Below are 20,958 nucleotides of genomic sequence, written 5' to 3' on the forward strand. Positions count from 1 at the left end.
CAGGCGTGATCCACTGGTGCCCTGCTCCAATTCTTTATTCATTGTGTTTCACAGCCAAAGGGGAGACAATGTGGCACTCCAGTGGCCAGGTAGGGAGGAAGTGTGTTCAACAGGTACAAATTGGCATGGTACCCAGTCCTTCTAATGGTTGCCAAATGTAACAAAGAAAAGTGCAGGCTATGTGACCAAATTTGAACTGGAGACCAACAACAAATAGTGTAAGTGTTTACTTGAAGTTCAAATTCAAGATGTCTTGTATTTTACTGGCTGTTCTACTCTCAGCTCACGTGGGCATGAAGATGTTCCCCTCAGCATTGTTTACAGTTACAAAAACTCAGAGACAATGTCCACCAACAGAGGGCTTGCTGAAGGAATTACAGTACTGTCACACTAGTGGGAACACTAGGAAGCCACCAACATGAGGAGAGTCTATATGTAACAAGTGGGCTGTGTGCTTAGCTTTCCTTGGAATAGGTGAATTTGGGGGGCCAAAATAGGTGAATCTGGGGGGCCAAAATAGGTGAATTTGCCTGCCATGGTCATTGGGTGCTCACAGTGTGGGTAATAAGGTCCAGAAGAGTGCTGCTTTGAAAAGTGCCCCCCGATGAACTTGAAGTGAAAGGGGTGGAGTAGGAAAGGTTTGCAAAGTACAAGTGACCAGGTGAGGGGAGCTCTGCCCATGTAACTCACCAGATGTCCCCAGAATGGCTTGATGTGAAGGGTGAAACACTGAGCAACACACTCAAACAAAAGGACACCAACATCCTCTTGCTTACTGCATGGGAGAGGAAGAAACATGTATGCTGCTCCAGACAGGAAAGCAGGAGAAGTGGAGAAGAGGGGGGAGGGAGAAAAGACAGCAAAGGAGCCAGTGAGTGTGTGGAATGCCCTATGACCCCCTCCCCATCTCTGACTATCACTAATACTGACATAAAATGTCACAAATGGTGGGGCTATTTTGGAGAGGAAGCTGGGGAGAGATTTGGTCCAGGTCCCAGTCTGATCTGCAGAACTGTGTTCATGCAGCTGGAGCAGCTGCAGGGACTGGAGACTCCAGGAGCCGGACGCCTCTGGGAATGTGGGGACACAGAGCCCAAGGGTTAGAAGTAGGCAGAGTAGAAGTGGTGGTGAATTCACTGGGCGCTGAACTGGAAGCTTTGAGGCAATCCTACACAGAGGGCTCCAGGCCAGGAGGCCCCAGCGACATAGCACTGGGTAGGAATGGCAGAGAAAGGCTTAATAGCCATCATAAATAAAGAGTCTCCACAAATCAATAAGAAACCAAGTAGAAAAGAATGGTTACATTACCAGAGTGAGTGCCCTATCAAAAAAATGTATAGATAGCCAATAAAAAAAACTAATCAAAAAGTTTATCCTCATTAGCAATTAGGGATATTCAAATGAAAGGTGAATACATTGTTTACTCACAAAACTGTTAAATACTGGGGAGGAAAGCCACTAAAATAATATAATATAATATAATATGATCTAGAATTGGGAAAGGTGTGGGGATATGACATTCTTCTATCTCCTGGACACTGACACATGTCAGATGCTCTTATCTGTCCAGTACATGTTAGTCTGAGACCACGCCACTTCCAGGAGTAGAGGGCTTTGCCTGGAGAGGGAGAAGCCAGGCTCCAACACTGGAGGGGTTATAATAGTCCCCCACCTGCTGCAAGACAAGGAGCCCCTCGGGATGTGGGGACACAGGAGTCACATCCTCCCGGGGCTCCCCTGGGCTCAGCCCAGGGCTGATGAGTACAGGAGGGGCAGGACTGCCCACAGGGGACTTGGGAGCCCTCAAACTCTGACTTTCCTAGGGCTGGGGTCCCAGGGGGCTCACTCAGCAGTCTAGGACAGAGGCTGGGATTCTGGTCTAAGGGGAGGTCCAGAGGAGAAGTCAGAGAGACAGATGGGGACCCTGTGGGCAGGGTGAGTGACATGTCAGCAGTAGTGACATAATCAGAAGCCATCATGGACTCCTTAGGGGCCCCAGAGCTCATGGGTAGAGCCACCAGGCTTTCCTTTGGGTCCTGTCCACTCACACTCAGTCCAGGTACAAGAGAAGCAGGGCCTCCCCCAGCCTCTAGGGAGGGGTTCCCCTCAGCCACTGGGCTGGGCTGACACTCCCTGTCCTTGTCCTGGCCCTGCCCCATCATCTGGGCCAATGGAACCAGTGGTACTTGTCCCCCAGGGGGTAGACACAGGTACTCCACAGAGCCTTGCAGCAGTAGTTCTGGGGTCCCACCCATCTGTGGGGACACCTGCTGGCCCCTAATGTCAGACAGGGAGCGGCTGTGAGGTAGCCATAGGTAGGGACCATTGAAGTCAAAGCTGGAGACCTGACCCTCAGGCCTGTCTTTGGGGGCTGGTGGGTCTGGCAGGGGGCTGAGTAGCTGGTTGGTGGACAGACCAGGGGCAGCTGGAGTCATGTCAGGCTCAGATGGTGGGTCACAGATGCCTTTAGGATCCTCTACGGTGAGAAGTGACACCTTGCTGTCCCCCAGATCTACAGAGGACACTCTGTGGGGGAAGAACAGAAGTAAGGTATTAATGGAAAAGTGACCCCTGGCCTCTGAAGGACATGGATGGGATGGGAAAAGGGTAGCAGGGTCCCAAGGATGTGAGGTTGCCTGGGAAAATAGCCCTGACCCTCACTATCAGTTCTTGTGAGTTTCAGCACTGCGGCCCATCCTGCCTCTGTCTTATCTGCTGCTCTTCCACTGCCCCCCACCCCCTCCAGGTGCCACCTGACCCTGTGCCCATGAGTCATTCACATCATCAAAGGAGCATGGCAGGCATCAGGAGCCAGATCCCTCCTGCACCAAATCCCTGCCGGGTCCTTAGCAACCCCAGTCAAGCCGAGCCAGCTCTCTCCTTCAGACTGAGGCTGTCATCATCTTCCTTATTCTGGGCCTCAACCTGCCATTGGATTCTCAGCCTCCCTCTCTGCCTAGTGACAGCTCTGGTGAGGGCCCTGTGGAGCACAGTGCATGGCCCACACGTGTTCAATGAACAAATGACTCATGTGTGTGTATGTGTGTGTGCTTCTGAGTGACTAAACTTAGGCACTCAGTTTATCTGCCTCCCTGAACCTGGAGCCCCTAGAGGATCAGAACCGCTCCTCCTTCACAACTTCCAGACAAATGACAGCTGCTGTGGCAGAGCATTGTGGTCACACACAGTTCACCATCTGTCCCAACAATCCTATAAGCTGGGCATTTGCAGAGGGGAATAAACCTTAACGTAGAGAGGGAGAAGTCTGACATGGTGTTAACCCCACCTGCGCTGGTAAAACTGGATCAGGGGCTCTCGATCCTACTCACAGGTCAGGGCTGGTGTCCCTGAAGGGCTGACAGTAGAGGCTCCAATGTCCCACCAGGGGTGAGGAGCACTGGCTGCTTCCCACCATGAGAACCCAGAGAAGAGTTAGAGGTCTGGGGTCAGCACAATGGGCACAGCCTGACCCAGGGGCACCTGTCACCACTCAGCCTTCTGGGGGTCCTCACAAGACTTCCAGGCTGGTGGTTGTACCCTCACTTTGAGAGTCAGAGTGCATCACAGCCAGAGAGATAAAGGTTCAGGGCAGGTGCCCAGACAGGGCACAGGAGAGGGGCTCGTTTCTTGGGAAAGACCCTCACCCTGCCCCAGGGCATAGGCACTGAGCAAAACAGCCCTGCCTGGCTCCAGAGACCTCTGAGCACAGAGCTCCTTGCCACTCTGAACACTGATTTCTACTCATGCACTGTCAGAAAGTCATATAGCTTCCAGGTGCCACCTGCCCCACACCCAGCAGCTTTGGAGACAGGAAGGAATCCCTGGCCAAGCAGAAGCCCTCCTCGACGTCACTGCTCAGTAAGTCATCCCCAAATCACTAAGGATAGTAGCTCCCTGGCCTTGGGCCTCAGAAGTCACAAGGGACCCCAGGAGGGCATCTAAAATATACCACAGAGGGGTTCCCAGGAGCCTGCATATGTCTTGAAGACCTGCAGGATTGCACCCCTAAGCCATCTACATACGGCCTATATAAGTGACTGAAAGACCTCTGAAGTGTGGGTAACAGGGCAGGAAGAGGCCATCTGCTCCAGTCCCCTGCCTCTGGTCAAGTCCCTTGCCTGTCCCTCTCTAACCTAGAGTCAGGAACTTCTTCCTGACATCCACCTGGGGTGCCGCCTGCTTTAGTGCAAACCCATTGCCTGGATTTCATTCACAGTGAGCCACAGGCCACTTCATGTGAGCTCCTGATGCCAATAATGGGGAACCCCCACCCCACTGGCTCCCCGGAGGTCAGGGGCAAGTGAGAGCCGCACACACACTCACCCCTCCAGCTCAGGACAGAGGCTGCGCCAGGGCCCCTGCGGAGTGGGGATCCTGCTGGCAAAGGCTGATGTGCTGTCTGGGAGCCTCAGTCTTGCACTTCCGTTCTGGAAAGGAAGGACATTGGTGCCTGTGGTGTGGTGGCCTTGGAAAGGTGGGGAGGGTAGGGGACATGGGAGGGGTGGGAGTTCACTGAGGTCCAAACATGGGAGCCATTTCCAAAACCACTGTGGGGACCTGCCATGGCCTTCTGACACCAGGAGACTGAGGCCCAGGGAGAAGCTGTGTCCTCTCCGGGGTCCTGGGCTTCTGAGACAGGAGGACCCTTGGCTCCCAAGCCTTACCTCATCAGGGCCCCCACCCTCACCGCTCCCTCCTAATACTTAGTTTGAGACCCCTCACAAAACAGGGTGACACTGCCGCCTCACTAGAGGCCATGAGGCTCCCTCCTGGGAAGCCTCCTGGGTCAGTGCTCCTGGAGAAACCTTGTTCACACCCTGCAGCCACTCTGGGAAGAAACGCCTTGCCCACCAGCACCCAGCCCTTCAGGACTCAGCTCAGGTCCAGTCCTGGGCCTCTGATGCCCCACCCATCCTAGGAGCTCATTCCTGATCCTAAGCTGGCCCTGGGCCCTGCTCTCAGTCCTTCCATGGGCTCCAGGCAGAGCTGGGATGGACGTGGGGCTCCAGGTGCCCAGGGAAACCAAGGACCAACTTCCTGCTGGCCCAGCCTCCATGCTCACAAGTCTGGAGCTGTGCACACCTGGCCATGACATCTTACAGGAAGAGGCAGGAGGTGACAGGACAGAGACAGGGAGCCAGGAGCAGAGGACCCCTCTCCCCTTCCCCAGCCCATCCTACCTGGAACAGGAGGCTCTTGCCTGGGTTGGGGATCTTCTCCTTCCACTTCCTGTTCAGCCTGGGAGACAACGGGGAGGGGACAGTCACCAGAGACCTCAGGGCTAGTTGTCGCATGCCTTATGTGAAGGGGAAACTGAGGCCCAGGGAGTGGGTGGCAGAGGAGGAGTTGGAGAGACCCAGGCTGTGCCAATCTGGTGGCCATTGGGGGTCCAAGATTCCCCTAACCCAAGCCCATGGAGTCTGTTACCTGTATCCGTAGATGCCACCGAAGCGGAGGGCCACAAGCAAGGCAAGGGTGACACAGGCCAGGACCAGTGCCAGCACCCACATGGGCAGAGCTGTGGCAGCAGGAGGAGGGAGGAGCATTAGGTGGAGAGGGAAGGCTGAGGCCTGGAATCGGGGGCATCTCAGTGTCCCCCAGGACCTCCGCACAAGCCCAGGACACCAGAGCCCACTGCTTAGGGCTGCTGGGTGGGATGGCCAAACACAGGAGAGGAAGAGGCCTGGTCTGAGCCACCAGCACTCACAGGACAGGGGCATGGAAGGCTGGTCCTGTCCAGCAACAAGAGTGCCACGGGAGGCATGGCCTGCGGCTGGTGAGCTTGTGGACTTCCTGAAGGAGGAGGCATGGGCACTGGACCTCCAGGTAGAAGGAGGGACAGAGGTGGAGGGAAAGGCATGCTGGCAAGGAGTTCAGCTTTGCCGAGTCCCTCAGGAGCCCCTGCCTTCCCTCTGGGCAGTCCTGAGCTGCCCACCCCGCCCGTGCTGGCTGGGTCCTGAGGACCTCCTGCCTTCCCTCTCCCTGGGGTTCTAGGGTCCAGTCCTCTTTTCTACCTGACCTTGACTACCTCCCTGGGGCTCCTCTCGAGACAAGGCTGGCTATAGGCTGGGTGCTTTCTCCCCACAGCCCCTCCACCCTCTCTGAATCCATCCTTTCGATCTGGCTTTCTACGTGTATCCACGTGGTGACTGAGCAAAGGAGAGGATGAATGAAAGGCACGAGTGCAAGAGCTGGGGACTAAAACTTCACACCAAGCCTCCCAATCCCAGGCCCAAGTCTATAGCTTCTGATGTCTTTGCCGCCATGGTCACAGGAAACCCAGGCTGACCAACCACTGGGTCCACAAGATGAGCGAAACCAAGGCCCTGTGAATAGAGGCTGAGCCCCAGTGTGAAGGGGCTCTCGTGTCCTTTCCTGTGCTCTCTCAAGTTGTCACCAGCACACAAGGTGCACGGCAGGTGTCACTTTCCAGTGACTGGTGACACACTGAGGTTAAGGAGGTTCAGTTGGAACCCCACGTCTCTGCCCACTCTCCTGTAGGGCTGTGAAGAGGGCGAGTGAGTGTAGACGACATACCCCACTCAGTGGTCCAGCAGTGCTCCCCGCTCCATTCGCTCCAGATCCCACGGTAGGGTCCAGGGCTGGGCTTGACCCTCACCCTGGCACAGTACTTGGTGTCCGGCTCCAGCACTGGCAGGGGCATGCTGTGGGCGTGCTGTAGGGTCTCGCTCTTGCTGTCCTGTGGAGAACAGGTGCGCTGTGGCCAGGGCCCTGGCCAGGTCCTCCCCACTTCCAGACCTCACGGCTACCAGGAGGGACCCCACTCTGGGGTCCACTGCAACCCAGCACTCAAGCGCGTCAGACTCCACCCCTCATGGTGCCAAGGCCAAGAACTCCAGGAGTCACCTCCTCCCACCCTTACCTGGAGAGTCGTCCCCACCCAGGTGTTCTGGGGTGAACAGAACACTCCAGGAAGACAGCAAGGGCAGATTGGGCCCTGGGCCCTGAGTCCCTCCTGCCTCAGTTTCCTCATTCTTAGCCTAAAGTTTCTGTGCTGCCCAGCTTCTCTCTCTGCTCTGGGCTCAGGGGAGCCTGCAGTATATGCTCAGCAACCAGGGCTGCCTGGTGGTGGGATCGGCAGGGCCTGCACCTCAGGAGCAGTCTCCCTGGAATAATGTCCCCAGGACTTGGTGACTTTTGAAAACCTTCATCCAGGGTCTCCACCCACCAATCTCTGACATCTTCTGTACCTTGTAATTCAGTCTGTTGTGTTCATGTTACTTGTCATGTCCTCTCTCTGCCTCAGCTCCTTCCCAAGTGATGGGACTGTGACCTACTGCCTGCACAGGGCGTGGCCACCACGTGGCATTGCCTCCTCTGACCAGTCACTTGCTAGGACCAGGCTTGGGATATTCCCTCCCCTCTGCCCTCCTCTTTTCCCATCTGGGCCTAGGTCATCACCTCCCACGTGGCCGTGTCTTTCCTGTACTGGACATCGAAGGTAGGACTGATTCTATTTTTTTGCTCTGCTTTCCAGTGGAGGCTGTAGCTGTCTCCATCCATGGTCACATTGAAGACGGGGCAGGCCAGTTGGACTGGAAGTAGGAAGACTCAGAGGTCATCATGAACTCCACCCCCATAGTAGAACATTCTCTGTGATCCAAGCTGGTCAGAGGTATTCTTTGTACTGGCCCAGCCACCTCCAGTGTCATCCTTCTTGGCGTCTTTGGCCCCAAATTCTGGAGTTAGCATCTGTCTTGCTCTAAGCACCCTGCTCCTGTGTTGCTGGGAGTTGTTGCCCTCTGACTGGCAGTAGTGAGGGCTGGGTTCCTAGTACCACAGCAGCTGTGGCCACCTGTGCCTTTGACTCTCAATTAACCTGGGCACAGCATGTCCCAGGCACCTACCCTTCATGGAGCCTGGATTAGAAAAGTGGCCTTCCCAGGCTCCAGAAATCACCCCTACTCCACCCCAGGTCTTGCTGGCTTGTCTGCTGCTGTCCAGCCCATGTATGTTAGTGGACCTGGGACAAGTTCTATTCTCCAGAGACTGGACACTGCTCATCGTGCCCATCTCAGAGGACCAGGACCCTCTTGGTAATATCAGAAGGCAGGCCCAGTAGGACAGATCTCTTCTTCTGGTCTTCAAAGTTCAGGAAGGTCAAAAAATAATAATGATAATGAGACTATATTTGCTTCCATGGTCTGTTTTGCTTTAAAGACCTTGAGAAAAACAAAACTCCATCCCTCTATCACCCCCTCTTCAGCCCCTCTATTCATCCCATCCCCATCATAGGAGAACCCACGGAGAATGGCCAGAACCTAGGGAGGGACACACAGGAAGTGGTGGCATGGTCCGCTCCCCCCACCCTCCATTTAACCTGTGTCTGCACCTTGGTTCCACAACTTTCTGAGCACCTGCTCCGTGCCAGGCATTGTTGCAGACACAGGAGGAGCACAGTTAACAAAGCAAAGTCTCCAGCCTTAGGACACCCAACAATAAAGAAATATGTCACATGACTGGGAGTGATTAGTGCCACGGGAAGGACAGGTGGATTTGGGGCAGAGCTAGAATGTGGCGGCAGGGGTGTATTTCACAGAGATCATGAGGTTGGAACAAAGGTGAGGAAGACAGCAGATTTCAAAGACAAAGGGTCCCAGCAGAGAGAACAGCAGCTGCAAAGGCACTGAGGTAGGAGTGTGCCTAGAGCTTCCAACAATATGGAGAAGGGTAGAATTATTTGATATGTTACAGAATCACACAGGCTGCTGGGTTGAAGAGAAACTGAAGGAAGGGAAAGGACGGGAGGAGAAGAAGACCACAGTGATGACAGGTGTGAGGACCCAGAGGGACACATGGCTTAAACCAGGGTGAAGCATCGACAGAAATATACCAAGTACCCCTGAAACACACCAGCTCTGGGTCCATCTCAAAGACAAATAGCAAAAATAGCCAAGGAACAAGGAGTGACACTTAAGAAAAAGGTAAGAGTGGCCCCAAGGTTACCAGTCCAAGAAGCTGAAAACTGACCTGCCATTTAGAGAGTCGGGAAGCAAGCTGGGAGGGACAGACAGACACTCACTTTGCAGCGTGATAGGTGTGAGGGGACCATTGGACATCCTGCAGTGACTTTGGGAAGGCAATGAGAAGGGAGGGGTGGAGTTCAGAGGATGGCACAGGGCGTCTGAGCAGACTACAAAGCAAAAGGAAGGAGTTGACGCCCCAAACCTAGAGGTCAATGTGGCAATTGTGTTTTCGAGAATTTCAAATGGAGAAGTGAACTATTGCTGTTCACTTTTGGTCACTGGAATGCATTTCTTTGAAAGTGACAAACAGAAAGCCTCGACAGAAGGAACACTGGATTTTGGGGGGTGACACAGTGGACAGATCATGTCCCGAGAACCCACACACAGGTGGGAGCAACTCACTGTGGTCTGAGCTCTTTATGAATTTCTCTTCCCTCCGTGGCCGAACAGAGACGGTGTACTGGCCGTGAGCCCCAGGGTCCGGCACAGAAATCCTGCAGCGCTGCCTGGTGTAGAGGCCATCCAGCTCCTCCTTCTGCACCTGAGAACATTCTTCCTCCCTGGGGGGCACAGCTGAACTGAGGACAGGGACCACAGAGGGGCCACAAGGGCTGAGACCTCAGATTAGGACAGAAAGAGGCCTGGCCAGGACAAGGAAAGAGCAGGGAGGGGTGGGAGGGGACGCTCACTCACCGTGCACTTGAGCTGGACCTGTAGAAGAGGCTGAAAGAGATGGAGCTGGTCACCTGGGACCGTACCTCCCAGGAGCAGCTGAGCGTGTGGACCCCGTCAAAGAAGCACTGCAGATTCTGGGGCTGGGCCTTGTCCCCTGGGAGGAGAGATGTCTCTCATTCAATCCACCGTCCCTCAGTCCATAGCTCTGGGCCACCATGTGACTCAGACAGAGCATGGGCTTGGGGACAACAGGCCCAGGTTGTGGAGGACGTCAGCCTGCTCTACCTGCTGAGGCCCCCAGTTAGAGAGGAACTGGGAGACCACCTGTCAGAGGGATAGAGGGATGGTCTAGAAGCTTCCATGTGGGGTTGAACACGGTGACATAGGGAGCCCTGCATGTCTGGGCTGATGCTGTCAACTAACAGGTGGGGAAGGGAGCCCGGAGTGCATGAGACAAGTCGGCCCAGGGGAGTTCCAAGTGGAGACAGGGCAGGCCAGGGACCCTGTGAGAAGAGTACACAGCAGAGACACTTGGAGGCCACTGGGGGTTGGGTGGGACCCTTCACTTCTGCCCAGAGCTCCTGCAAGCCCACCCTGCCCTGGGCTCACTACCTGGCTGGGAGTCCCAGTGCACCTCAGGGCTCCACCTGCTGGGCCTTCCTGACAGGCTGGAGCCTGGGGTCAGCTTGGTCCGCACTCGGGCTACATAGGAGGTGCTGGGCATCAGGAGCTCTGGCTCCAGGACCACGTGGGAGGACGTGCACTGCAGGGTGGTGCCGTCCTGTGGGAGAGAGGAGGTGCTGCAGGAGGGCTGGCCTGGCTGGCCTCTGTCTGGGGCAGAACTGACTGTGGGTCCTACCTCCCAGGAGTCCTGAAGCCTCCTGTAGACCACCTCAAACTCCAGGTCCCCCTGTGACAGCCAGGGCCTCTGGACGTCCCTAAGAGGCACGCTCCAGGTCAGCAGGAAGTGGGCCCCAGTGGTGCTGATGTGGACGTCCTTGGGTGGGGGTGGCTGGACTGCAGGGAGAAGAAGCAAGGAGCTGGTGAGGGCTGGTGACTGTGGGTGCCTGAGGGCTGTCTGGCCTGCTGGGTGACACACCTGGCTTCTAGACCAACACGGCCCCCATGAGAGGCAAGCCACGAAGAGACCCTTCCTCTACAGCCTTGGGCCCTTCACCTCCAAACTTGTGCAGATCCGATGTGAAACAGGACAGCGACCCAGGGTGCTGTGCAGTTACCCTGCCAGCTGCCTCAGGGGCCTGGAAATGACTGCAGCCTCCTCCTGCCCAGCCAAGCACTGTGGCCTCCCTCCCCGCAGAGGGCACTGCAAGCCGTGCTACTCCCTCTCCTGCCCAAATCCCTCACCACTGTGATTGCCCAGGAACCCCATCCTTTGGCAGGGTCACTTTTGTGTTTTGCCATAGCTTATTGTAAATACTCCCCCCGCCATGGTCACAGCTGGTGAATTTCCAGGTGTGGCACACATTTCCAGGTGTGCCACCCCTGGGGGACCCCAGGAGCTCAGGAGGGACAGGCTGGGTCTCCACTCCCTTCCCTGGCCTGAGATGCAGCTGCTTAGTGACCTTGGGGGCCAGGTGAGTGTGTGAAGGAATGAACGCATGCATACATGCAGGCAGTCCTGGGGGACTGAGAGGAAAATCACTCCATCCACCCTCACAGGCACACGTGTCAGAGCCTACTGGTCAGTGAGGAAGCTACCTTCATGTTGCCCTGGCCCTTGGTGTCCTGACCTTCCTGGTCCGATGGCTGGGGGGTGACTTCCCTGTACAAAACATTCTCACAAGCAAATGCTGGCTGTGGGATGTGGTGTGGTAGAGGGCTACGACCTGACTGTGTTTCTGCTTCTTCCTACCATTGTCCACTGCGCCTGACCTGGATGCTCCCGAGCACAATGATTACAGTTTTCCCAACAGGCTGTGCCTTCCTGAGCCTTCTGGCCTTTGCACCTGTAGTTACCCTTGCCAAGAATCTTCCTCCTACTCTGTGCTCCCACCCACCCTCAGACAGTTGCAAAAAATCTTCTCTTCCTCTGGAAAGCCCATTCTGAGCCCATGGGATTCCATGCCCTCTGCCCCCACGTGTGGGCCACACCTGCCTATAGTGAGTCATCACACAGGAAAGTATCCATGGTCACCCTGTGCCTTCAATCTGAAGCACGTGCTCCCCTGGGAAGGGACTCTCTCATCCATCAAACCCGTGTTTTGAAGCATCATGTCAGAGGAAGTCGTGGTGGTCTAACCCATCGCCTCTTCCAGGCAACAGCTTGGTGAAGCTGTTCCAGAAACAGGAAGAGGCAGGAGGCAAAGCAGAGCAGCTGGGCCCCGGGGGGATCAGAGCAAGGCCACCTGTGGGGGCCAGGCTTGGGCAAGTCCCCTCCCTCCCTGTGTCAGGTTCATCAGAAGTCAAAGGCAGGGACTGCCCAGCATTTAGGGAGGTGAACCCAAGCCCTAGGGTCCCCTAACGGCCCACGACATGTACAGGTTTGGCATGTCAGTGCAAACCTTTGTAGCATGACTTCCTACTTTCTTTAGCCTCAGTGGGGCAATGCTTCCCTGAACCCAACAGTTTGAAGGACCAGTGTGTTTCTTCCACTGTGTACTGAAATAAACCTGGCTGTTCACCTGCCCAAAGCCATGCTGGTTTCCTAGGCTTGTGGACCTACAGTGCCACCCCAAGGCCCCAGAGAGGGCAGTGAGGAGACAGCTCTGGTCCAACTCATGAGAAGTCTGCAGAGAGTTTGGTTTGTTCCTGTTGCCTCTGCTCAGCGGCAGCACTTTGGACTCTGTGCCCCAAGGGCCTCATCCATGAAATGGGTTACTGTAGAAATGAGATGAGATGACACAAGGGGAAGAGCTATCGGCTGACAGCTGTGGTATCAGTCAAGGGATGGCTCCTATTGGAGGGAAGCCCTCAGGGCTGGGAGCCAAGAATGGGTGGGTGAAAAAGACCAAAAATCGTATGTTCTCCCTCATATGTGGACATTAGATCAAGGGCAAACACAACAAGGGGATTGGACTATGAGCACATGATAAAAGCGAGAGCACACAAGTAAGGGGTGAGGATAGGTAAGACACCTAAAAAACTAGCTAGCATTTGTTGCCCTTAACACAGAGAAACTAAAGCAGATACCTTACAAGCAACTGAGGCCAATAGGAAAAGGGGAACAGGTACTAGAGAAAAGGTTAGATCAAAAAGAATTAACCTAGAAGGTAACATACACTCACAGGAAATCAATGTGAGTCAATGCCCTGTATAGCTATCCTTATCTCAACCAGCAAAAACCCTTGTTCCTTTCTATTATTGCTTATACTCTCTCTACAACAAAATTAGAAATAAGGGCAAAATAGTTTCTGCTGGGTATTGGTGGGGGAGAGGGAGGGGGCGGAGTGGGTGGTAAGGGAGGGGGTGGGGGCAGGGGGAAGAAATGAACCAAGCCTTGTATGCACATATGAATAATAAAAGAAAAAGGAAAAAAAAAAAAAAGAATGAGTGGGTGAGGCCACGAGGGAACCCTGGGCCAAAGCCTTCCTATTGCACCTGCTGCAGGGCCTTCAGCGTGAAGACAGCACATCTTGTCCCGCCAGGGACCATCCCAGGACAGGGTCCCCACCCCTTGGACACCCTCACCAGCTGGTACCCACTATGGAGATAGGACCAAGCCCTGGCTGAGGCCCAGCTTCTCACCATGCTGGGTCAGTGTAACCATGAGCTGGTCTCCCAGAGGCCAGTCTGGCTGGAATGAGAAGTAGTCATCATCAGCTTCGGAAAAATTCCAGTAGGGAATGACACATCTTCTGGGCACACAGCTGGAAGATGGGCATTGTGACCAGGCTAAGTCCTCACTGAGGTCACAGGACACTGGCTCTGCAGGGCTCCTGTCAGGAGAGGACATGAGTTAGCCCAAAGTAAATAAGGGTCACTCACTCATCAGATCACTACCGAGTGACCACCAGGTGCCGGGCTGTGTACACTCTCAGGAGCTTGGCAGTGAACAACACCGGCTGACCCCCACCCAAAAAGCTGGAATCCTGGAGGAGGCACAGAGTAAACCTCAGAATAATACACATCGTATGAGAAAATTTCCTGTAAACAGAGAACGCAGAGAATAAGGACGCGCAAACTTGACAATATCAGGGCACACCTGAAATGGATAGTTTGGGGAGATGTCCTGAGCAGGTGACATTAGACGTGAGCACAGTACTGCACTGTGCTGAGGCAGAAGCACAGGATAAATGAGCAAGAGAAGGGGCCTAGTGAGGCAGGAGCAACACCAGTGATGGAGCATCCAAGAGACCGAGAGGAGAATGTGTTTCAGGAGAGGAGGGTGTCACAGGCCTCAGGTTATGTTGGGGTCAAGTATAAGAAAGCTGAGCCAACAAAAAACCAAAAATCGTATGTTCTCCCTCATATGTGGACATTAGATCAAGGGCAAACACAACAAGGGGATTGGACCATGAGCACATGATAAAAGCGAGAGCACACAAGGGAGGGGTGAGGATAGGTAAGACACCTAAAAAACTAGCTAGCATTTGTTGCCCTTAAAGCAGAGAAACTAAAGCAGATACCTTAAAGCAACTGAGGCCAATCGGAAAAGGGGAACAGGTACTAGAGAAAAGGTTAGATCAAAAAGAATTAACCTAGAAGGTAACACCCACGTACAGGAAATCAATGTGAGTCAATGCCCTGTATAGCTATCCTTAGCTCAACCAGCAAAAACCCTTGTTCCTTCCTATTATTGCTTATACTCTCTCTACAACAAAATTAGAAATAAGGGCAAAATAGTTTCTGCTGGGTATTGGGGGGGAGAGGGAGGGGGCGGAGTGGGTGGTAAGGGAGGGGGTGGGGGCAGGGGGGAGAAATGAACCAAGCCTTGTATGCACATATGAATAATAAAAGAAAAATGAAAAAATAAATAAATAAATAAATAAATAATAAAGAAAGAAAGCTGAGCCAAGCGCTGCTGCCTCACACCTATAATCCTAGCTACTTGAGAGGCTGAGATCAGGAGGATGGAGGTTCAAGACCAGCCAAGACAAATAGTTTATGAAATCCCATCTCCAAAATAACCAGAGCTGAATTTTGTGGCTCAAGTAGTAGAGCATCTGCTTTGCAAGCACAAAACCCTGCAATGAAACCCCAATCCCATCTAAAAAATAAAAGAATGCTGAGAACGACCTTCAGGTTCAATAACAAAGGTCACTGAGCATCTTAACAGACAGGCAGCTGAAGCATGAGGGTGAATGGCTATCACAGTAGGGTGAAGGAAGGAGGCTTGGAGGAATCAGGGGACAGCTGCTGTGAAGGCAGCAGGAGGAGGGGCTGGGCTGGGCTGGGGACTCACAGTCAGGAGATGCCCTCGTGCCACAGTCCCTGTTGGCATCTGGAGGGGTCAGCACACTTGTGAGGGGGAAGGGAGGAACCATTGATGACATGAGGGAGGGAGGATTGGTGGCAGTGAGGTCTTTCAGCAGCAAGACCCAAGGGATCCAGGCTCAGGTCTTAGACAGTGGTTGGGACAGGTGATCTCTGCAGAGCCAGGGAAGGCAACCACAAGGGGGAGACCAGGGAGAGACAGGGGCAAAGAGGGACCTGGGAGTGCAGGGGGCTTCTGCTGGCTCAGGGCAGGAGGAAGCAAGTCACCTGCTGACAGAAGAGGTGACATAGAAGGGAGGGGAACAGGAGCATAGAGCACCCAGGAGAGCAGGGACAGCACTGGGGACCAGGGTGAGGGTGCACAGTTGCTCCCCCAGAGGAGACCTCCAAGGTTCCCATGTTCCCTGGATTCCAGTCATTTAATCATTTCATTTATGGCTGAGTCAGACTCTGCCATCCCACAGTGAAGCCAGCAGCCCTGCCGAATGGCCTGGACACAGGAGACCATGGGTCAGATGGCAGCAGTCACGTGTTTGTGGATGATGGCCATGGAGCGATGGAACCCAGCCCCACCTCAGGCCTGAGGATGCTGTCCTGCTCTGCCACTCACCCCCAGTGACTGTCCCACCACCCTGTGTGAGGCTGTCCTCAGGATCCTGACATCCAACACCAGCACCTGGGCCTGGCAGGAGCTCCTGGAGGCTCCTCCTTCCCTGTCCTCTGTCCAGTCCACCCAGCACTGACCCAGACTTGTCCCTCTCCACCACAGCCCCACACCAAGCACAGTGGACACAGGGCCAAGCCTAGTCCCCTGGCACCCAGCGTCACTCACTCATTTAATCGCCGATGCAGGGTCACATTTATGAGCTGCAGGGCGTCCTCGGTGTCTGCCCAGCTGCAGACGATGTGGCTGGTGTAGTCGTTGTAGCAATTCAGGGTCTGCATTGGAACAGTTTCTGACGAGGAGAAGTGGGAGATTCACCCTCCCTTCCAGGTGCTCCTGTCACCCCCAGCTCCTCAGGTTGCCCAACCTGGTGGAGGGACTCCAGCTTCCTACAGAGACCCCTGGTAGTCAGGGTTACAGTGTCTGAGAGCCTCTTGGGGTACAGTGGGGGTGTCCCACACATCGTCTAGCAGTGAAGAGGGGCTGGGAAGGGGAGGGGCCATCAGACTCACCTCCTTCCTCTGCCAGGCTGGCCCCCCAACACAGAGTCAGCAGGACCAGATGGAGCAGCCCTCGGGTCAACGCCATCTCCCAGTCAACTCTGGACCTGCAGCTGGGTGACACGGGTGGGCTCTGGCTGTGGGCACAGTAGGGGTCCTCTCTGTCCAGAATCCTGTGTTGCTCCCCAACCAGAAACCTGGGCTGACTCATATCACAAGTTGTTTGTTCTTTCCATCCATTGCCACTGATCCCCTCTCAGGGCCAGGGACAGCATCAAGACAGCTCCTTGCTCTCTACATGTTCAGGGGTGATGACCATGGTGGGAGGGCAGCAGGAGGCTTGGGCTCAATCTCTGCTGTTTGTGCCCCACTGTGCCTTGGCCTCCTTCAGCTGTGCCCCTCTGCCTGGCATTAGAGGAAACGGGGTGCGTGCTCAGCCCTGCGGCTTGCTTGTGTGTTTGGTAGTGCAGGGTTCAGGCAGATCTACTTTGGGAACCTTCCTTCTGTGGGTGGGTCCTCCCCTCTCTGAGATTTCAGATGCACAGATGCCCTCAGGGCCACATCTCACCCAATGCCACAGATCCCACTGTCCTTCCTCCCCTGGCCCCAGTTATTACTGCTGTGCCTTTTCTCTGCGGGAGGCTAAGCAGTTCTTGTTTCCTCCATCAACGTTGTGACAAGGAAGGGTCAGATGCTTATCTGCTGTCCTCAGAACTGCTGAAACCCAGCTTGGGCTATAGTTCAGGTGGTAGAGCACTTGCCTAGCATGTGGGAGGACATGAACTTAATCCCTAGTACCAGAGAAAGAGAGAAAGAAAGAGAGAGGGAGATTTGCTGAAACCTGCACACACACCTCCCAACTGTGCACCAGAGCACAGGAGGACGCCAGGAGGGAGGGAGGGGTGGAGCTCACTCCAATGAGATGCAGAAAGGATTATGTTTTATCCCTCACCATGCCCATTCCTCCCACATCCGGGCAAACCCACCATCTTGGTTCACTCACATCTTTCTGTCCCTTGTGCTGCACAGCAGAGTTAGTGACACCAACTGGTTTTACTTCCGTTATGACTGTGATCCAGGTCTGGCCCCTTAATGCTGCCGGACCTTTGCCTGCCTCATCCTGGTCCTTTGGAGGGTTCCCCTGTCCTCTGAAGTCATTCAACACCTTCTGCACCCTCCTCACACCTCAACCCTTGCTCGTGCCCAGCCTCTACCATGGAGACTCATGCACACCCACCCTCTGCACAGACGTCCAAACCCACACCCATATGCACAGTGCAGGCAACTTGGACCCACATCCCAGTCAACACGTGAATGAACCAAATGGTTCAAAGTGAAGGAGCAGAGGCAAAGACAGGCATAATGGGGGGATAGTTACTGCCCCTGGCTATGATAGAATAACTAGGACTAGACTTCACCTTCTACTAGGCAAAGCATACAACTAAGTCAGGTGCACCAGCATGTGTCTGTAGTCCCAGCACTCAGAAGATTGAGACAGGAGGGTCCCTTGAGTCCAGGAGTTTGTGACTAGTCTGGGAAACAGTGAGATCCTGTCTGAAAAAAGAAGAAAAAGAGAAGGAGAAGAGAAGGAGAAGGAGGAGGAGGAGAAAATAAATTGTCTTCAGACATCAGAATAAAAAGCACCATTAGACTGAAATTTCTTTGAAAAGGGAAGCAAGGTGGATCCTGAGATTATCCTGCCTTTCCATCACTTTCTGACTGTAGTACAGGAAGAATTCCCAGGAGACCAGGGTGGTATTGCTCAGTTGGGGGGACAGGGACCTGAGTCAGAGGAGAAGCTGAAATTCCAGTGTGGAAAACAAGGGAAGACAGAGCTACCCTGAGAAAGAACAGGATCTCCTTGTGTGTGTTGCTGAATATTGAACTGTGCACATACAGGGTGAGATTCCATAAGACTGAGGACTAGAACGAGGTATTTTCTGAGCCACTTTCAGAGCTCACTGAGAGCTGGAAGATGTTTGAATTCTAACCAGCCGAAGTAGATAGTCCTCACTAAATGCCCAGCACCTCCCTTGTCAGGGACTCAGCAAAGAACAGAGAAGAAAACACTTTCATAAGGCTAGGACTAACACAGCCAGAGTGAGCAACTCCAAAACCCCTCTAAGAAAGCTTTACAAAGAGCATGGAAAGAACCAACTGACCTGCAGGTAACTACATGTCAGGGCAAAGGCCAGCACTCTTCCAAGGAAGACAACACAAAGTAAACATCTAGCATCCAATCAAAAGGCAACAGACAGGGAAGAAGAGGGGAAGTGAAATGAAACTCAATGGGTAGGGGAAAATGTGAAAGAACACCAGAATAACATGGATTATTGAATTGTCAGGCAAGCATTTTGAAACCACTATTCCAAACACAAGTAGTGACTCGGGGGAGGGAAAGTTTATCAGGGCCTAATGTTGTAGCACATGGCAGGGAATGCATGGGAGAAAAAGGCTTTCCAGACTAACCCCATGATTTTTTTTTAAAAAAAAATCATAATAAGGCTAGAAATAGAAGATGCCAAAATAAGAACAAATGAAACTCCATGAAGCTAAAGAGCTGAGAAAGACTGAAAAACCCTGTGTTGAATAAATGTGAAGACTTTTCTTCCCATTTAAGAGATTATCATTTAAAGCAAAAATAAAAAGCTACAACTGCTCTCCCTCAAGATCAGTAACAGGGCAAGGGCGCCCATTTTCACCACTGCCATTAGACATTCTGCTAGAGGTCTTAGCCAATGCAATAAGTCAAGAAAAAGAACTAAAATGTATACAAGTTGATATGGAAGACGTAACACTGTTATTCACAGATTATAACCATGTACACAGAAAATCTTAAGGGAACTATTTTAGAAAAGCTATTAGAACCAAGTGAATTTAGCAAGGTCATAAAATACAAGATCAATATACAACATTTGGGGGAAGGGATGCTTGGTGCTCAGGGAGCATCAATGTATATGAGTACATACATACATATATAGACCTCTGCACAACCCTTCCCAACTCCTAACTGCACACTCCAAGCCACACTGAACTTTAATTCTGAATAGAACCAACCTCCCCATTGCACCTCTTCCTCTCTTCCTGTGCCCTTAAGGCACATGTACTTTCATATGCAGAAACACACACTTCCAAGTCTATGAGTCAGCTGGATTTCTGAGATTGTAAGCTCCAATGTCCCCATTGCAAAAGTGAGGAGACAGAAGCCCAAAGCACAGAAGAAGTGTTCTCACTGTCACCAACACCCTGAACACAACCCCTGGTGGCAAAGCAAGGGTCAGAACACAGATATATGTCCTCAGAATTCTCATTCCAATACCTTTCCAAGAGACGTGATCACTAACCTTCTCAAGTCCCCAGGGCTGGCTTCCCCACAGCATCCCATACTCCCTGCTCCAACCCCACCCTGCCTGCCCTGGCAGTGGGGCCCTACCTCTGTGAAGTAGGACAGACCAGCCTCCTTTGGGAGCCTCTGCACAGCTGCAGGCCTCCCAGGCTTCCTATTTATTCATGCAGACATCGTGAGGAAGCGGGGAGCAGAAAGAGGAAGCACCAGTGACTTTCACAAGCATCACCCTCTTCTCAGAACTGCAGACAGCAAGATAGCGATTTTTTTTTTTTTATTCCAGGCCTTCTTACTTTACAAATGTTACTTCTTCTGACAGAAAGACCCCAATTTGTATCTCTGTAAACTACACTTGCTTCAGGTCTGGGCTCAAACAGGACCTCCTCCATTCTGCCCTCCCTGACCTCCCCATACAGGGCTGCAAAGAGCAGAGCAGGCATAAATCCCAGGTCAGACAGACCAGGGTTGACCCCCACCTCTAGCATTGTACACTCCCAGACATAGCGAACATGTAAATTAGGTGTTAATTAAATGTTATTTTCTGTTCCTACAATAAATCAGGTTCCACTTAATGAGTTTTAGTGATTTTTCACAGAGGGCAATACCTATTTTAAGACTTAATTTAATTGTCAGAAAAGGGATTTCTGGCTGAAAGGCTTACTGGTTGGGTTTCTGTAAGTCCAAGAGCCTGCCGTGTTACAGGCCTACGAGATATTCTCTTCAGTGAGTGGAATTTCAAAAGACTTTCATTTTTCCTTTTTCTTGAAAAATCGCTGTCTTGTAATTTTACCACAGTGAATGCACATCTACATAATAAAATAATAAAATCATAAAGTTTATTTAAAATTATTTTTACTTCATTCATATTTATGGAGCAATTAAAAAGGCATAAGATGTGCTCACAGCAAATTGTATCTGGAATGCTGGCCCATGCTGGAAAGTGACTATTCAGATAGAAGAATGATTCCAGAGACATTGCCTCCAAAGATGGCAGCCAAAGTCCCCACCATGCTCCTGCCCTTCCACACTGAGACTACAAGAAGTGGATCTGATCTGAGATCTGTTTCCTGTCCCCTTGGACCTGGGCCATCTTGTGTCTGGCTTCGGCCAGTAAAATGCAAGGGGAGGGCTGCCATACGACCCTTAGGAGTAGGCCTCAAGAGGCCTTGCATCTCTTGATTTTTACACAGTCACTGCTATGGACACCATGAGGAGCGAGAAGCCCTGGAGAGTGAGAGGCACTCAAAGGGGAATGAGACACCCCAGTGAGGTCATCTCTCTCACATCCCAATCCTAGTCAAGATCCCAGCTCAATGTAGCCACAAAGTAACCTAACCTGCTTTGTGGAACAGAAGAGCCAGCCAGCTGAGCCCAGCCAATACAAAGGCTTAT

At 52.8% G+C, this 20,958-nt stretch overlaps 1 protein-coding gene across 1 annotated transcript; it reads right to left on the bottom strand.

Moving 5' to 3' along the window:
* Positions 1 to 1,350: 1,350 nt before the first annotated feature.
* LOC109694070 (cytokine receptor common subunit beta-like) lies at positions 1,351 to 19,639 on the bottom strand. The gene is given in 14 exon segments (XM_020175775.2): positions 1,351 to 1,799; positions 1,801 to 2,526; positions 4,324 to 4,427; positions 5,181 to 5,238; positions 5,428 to 5,518; positions 6,538 to 6,700; positions 7,423 to 7,556; positions 9,390 to 9,547; positions 9,681 to 9,816; positions 10,275 to 10,443; positions 10,522 to 10,679; positions 13,368 to 13,558; positions 15,889 to 16,012; positions 16,233 to 19,639. Coding segments are annotated over 14 exon segments (2,634 nt in total). The 5' UTR covers positions 16,432 to 19,639; the 3' UTR covers positions 1,351 to 1,576.
* Positions 19,640 to 20,958: the final 1,319 nt, after the last annotated feature.

Source organism: Castor canadensis, chromosome 8 (assembly GCF_047511655.1).
Source record: "Castor canadensis chromosome 8, mCasCan1.hap1v2, whole genome shotgun sequence".
NCBI lineage: Eukaryota > Metazoa > Chordata > Mammalia > Rodentia > Castoridae > Castor > Castor canadensis.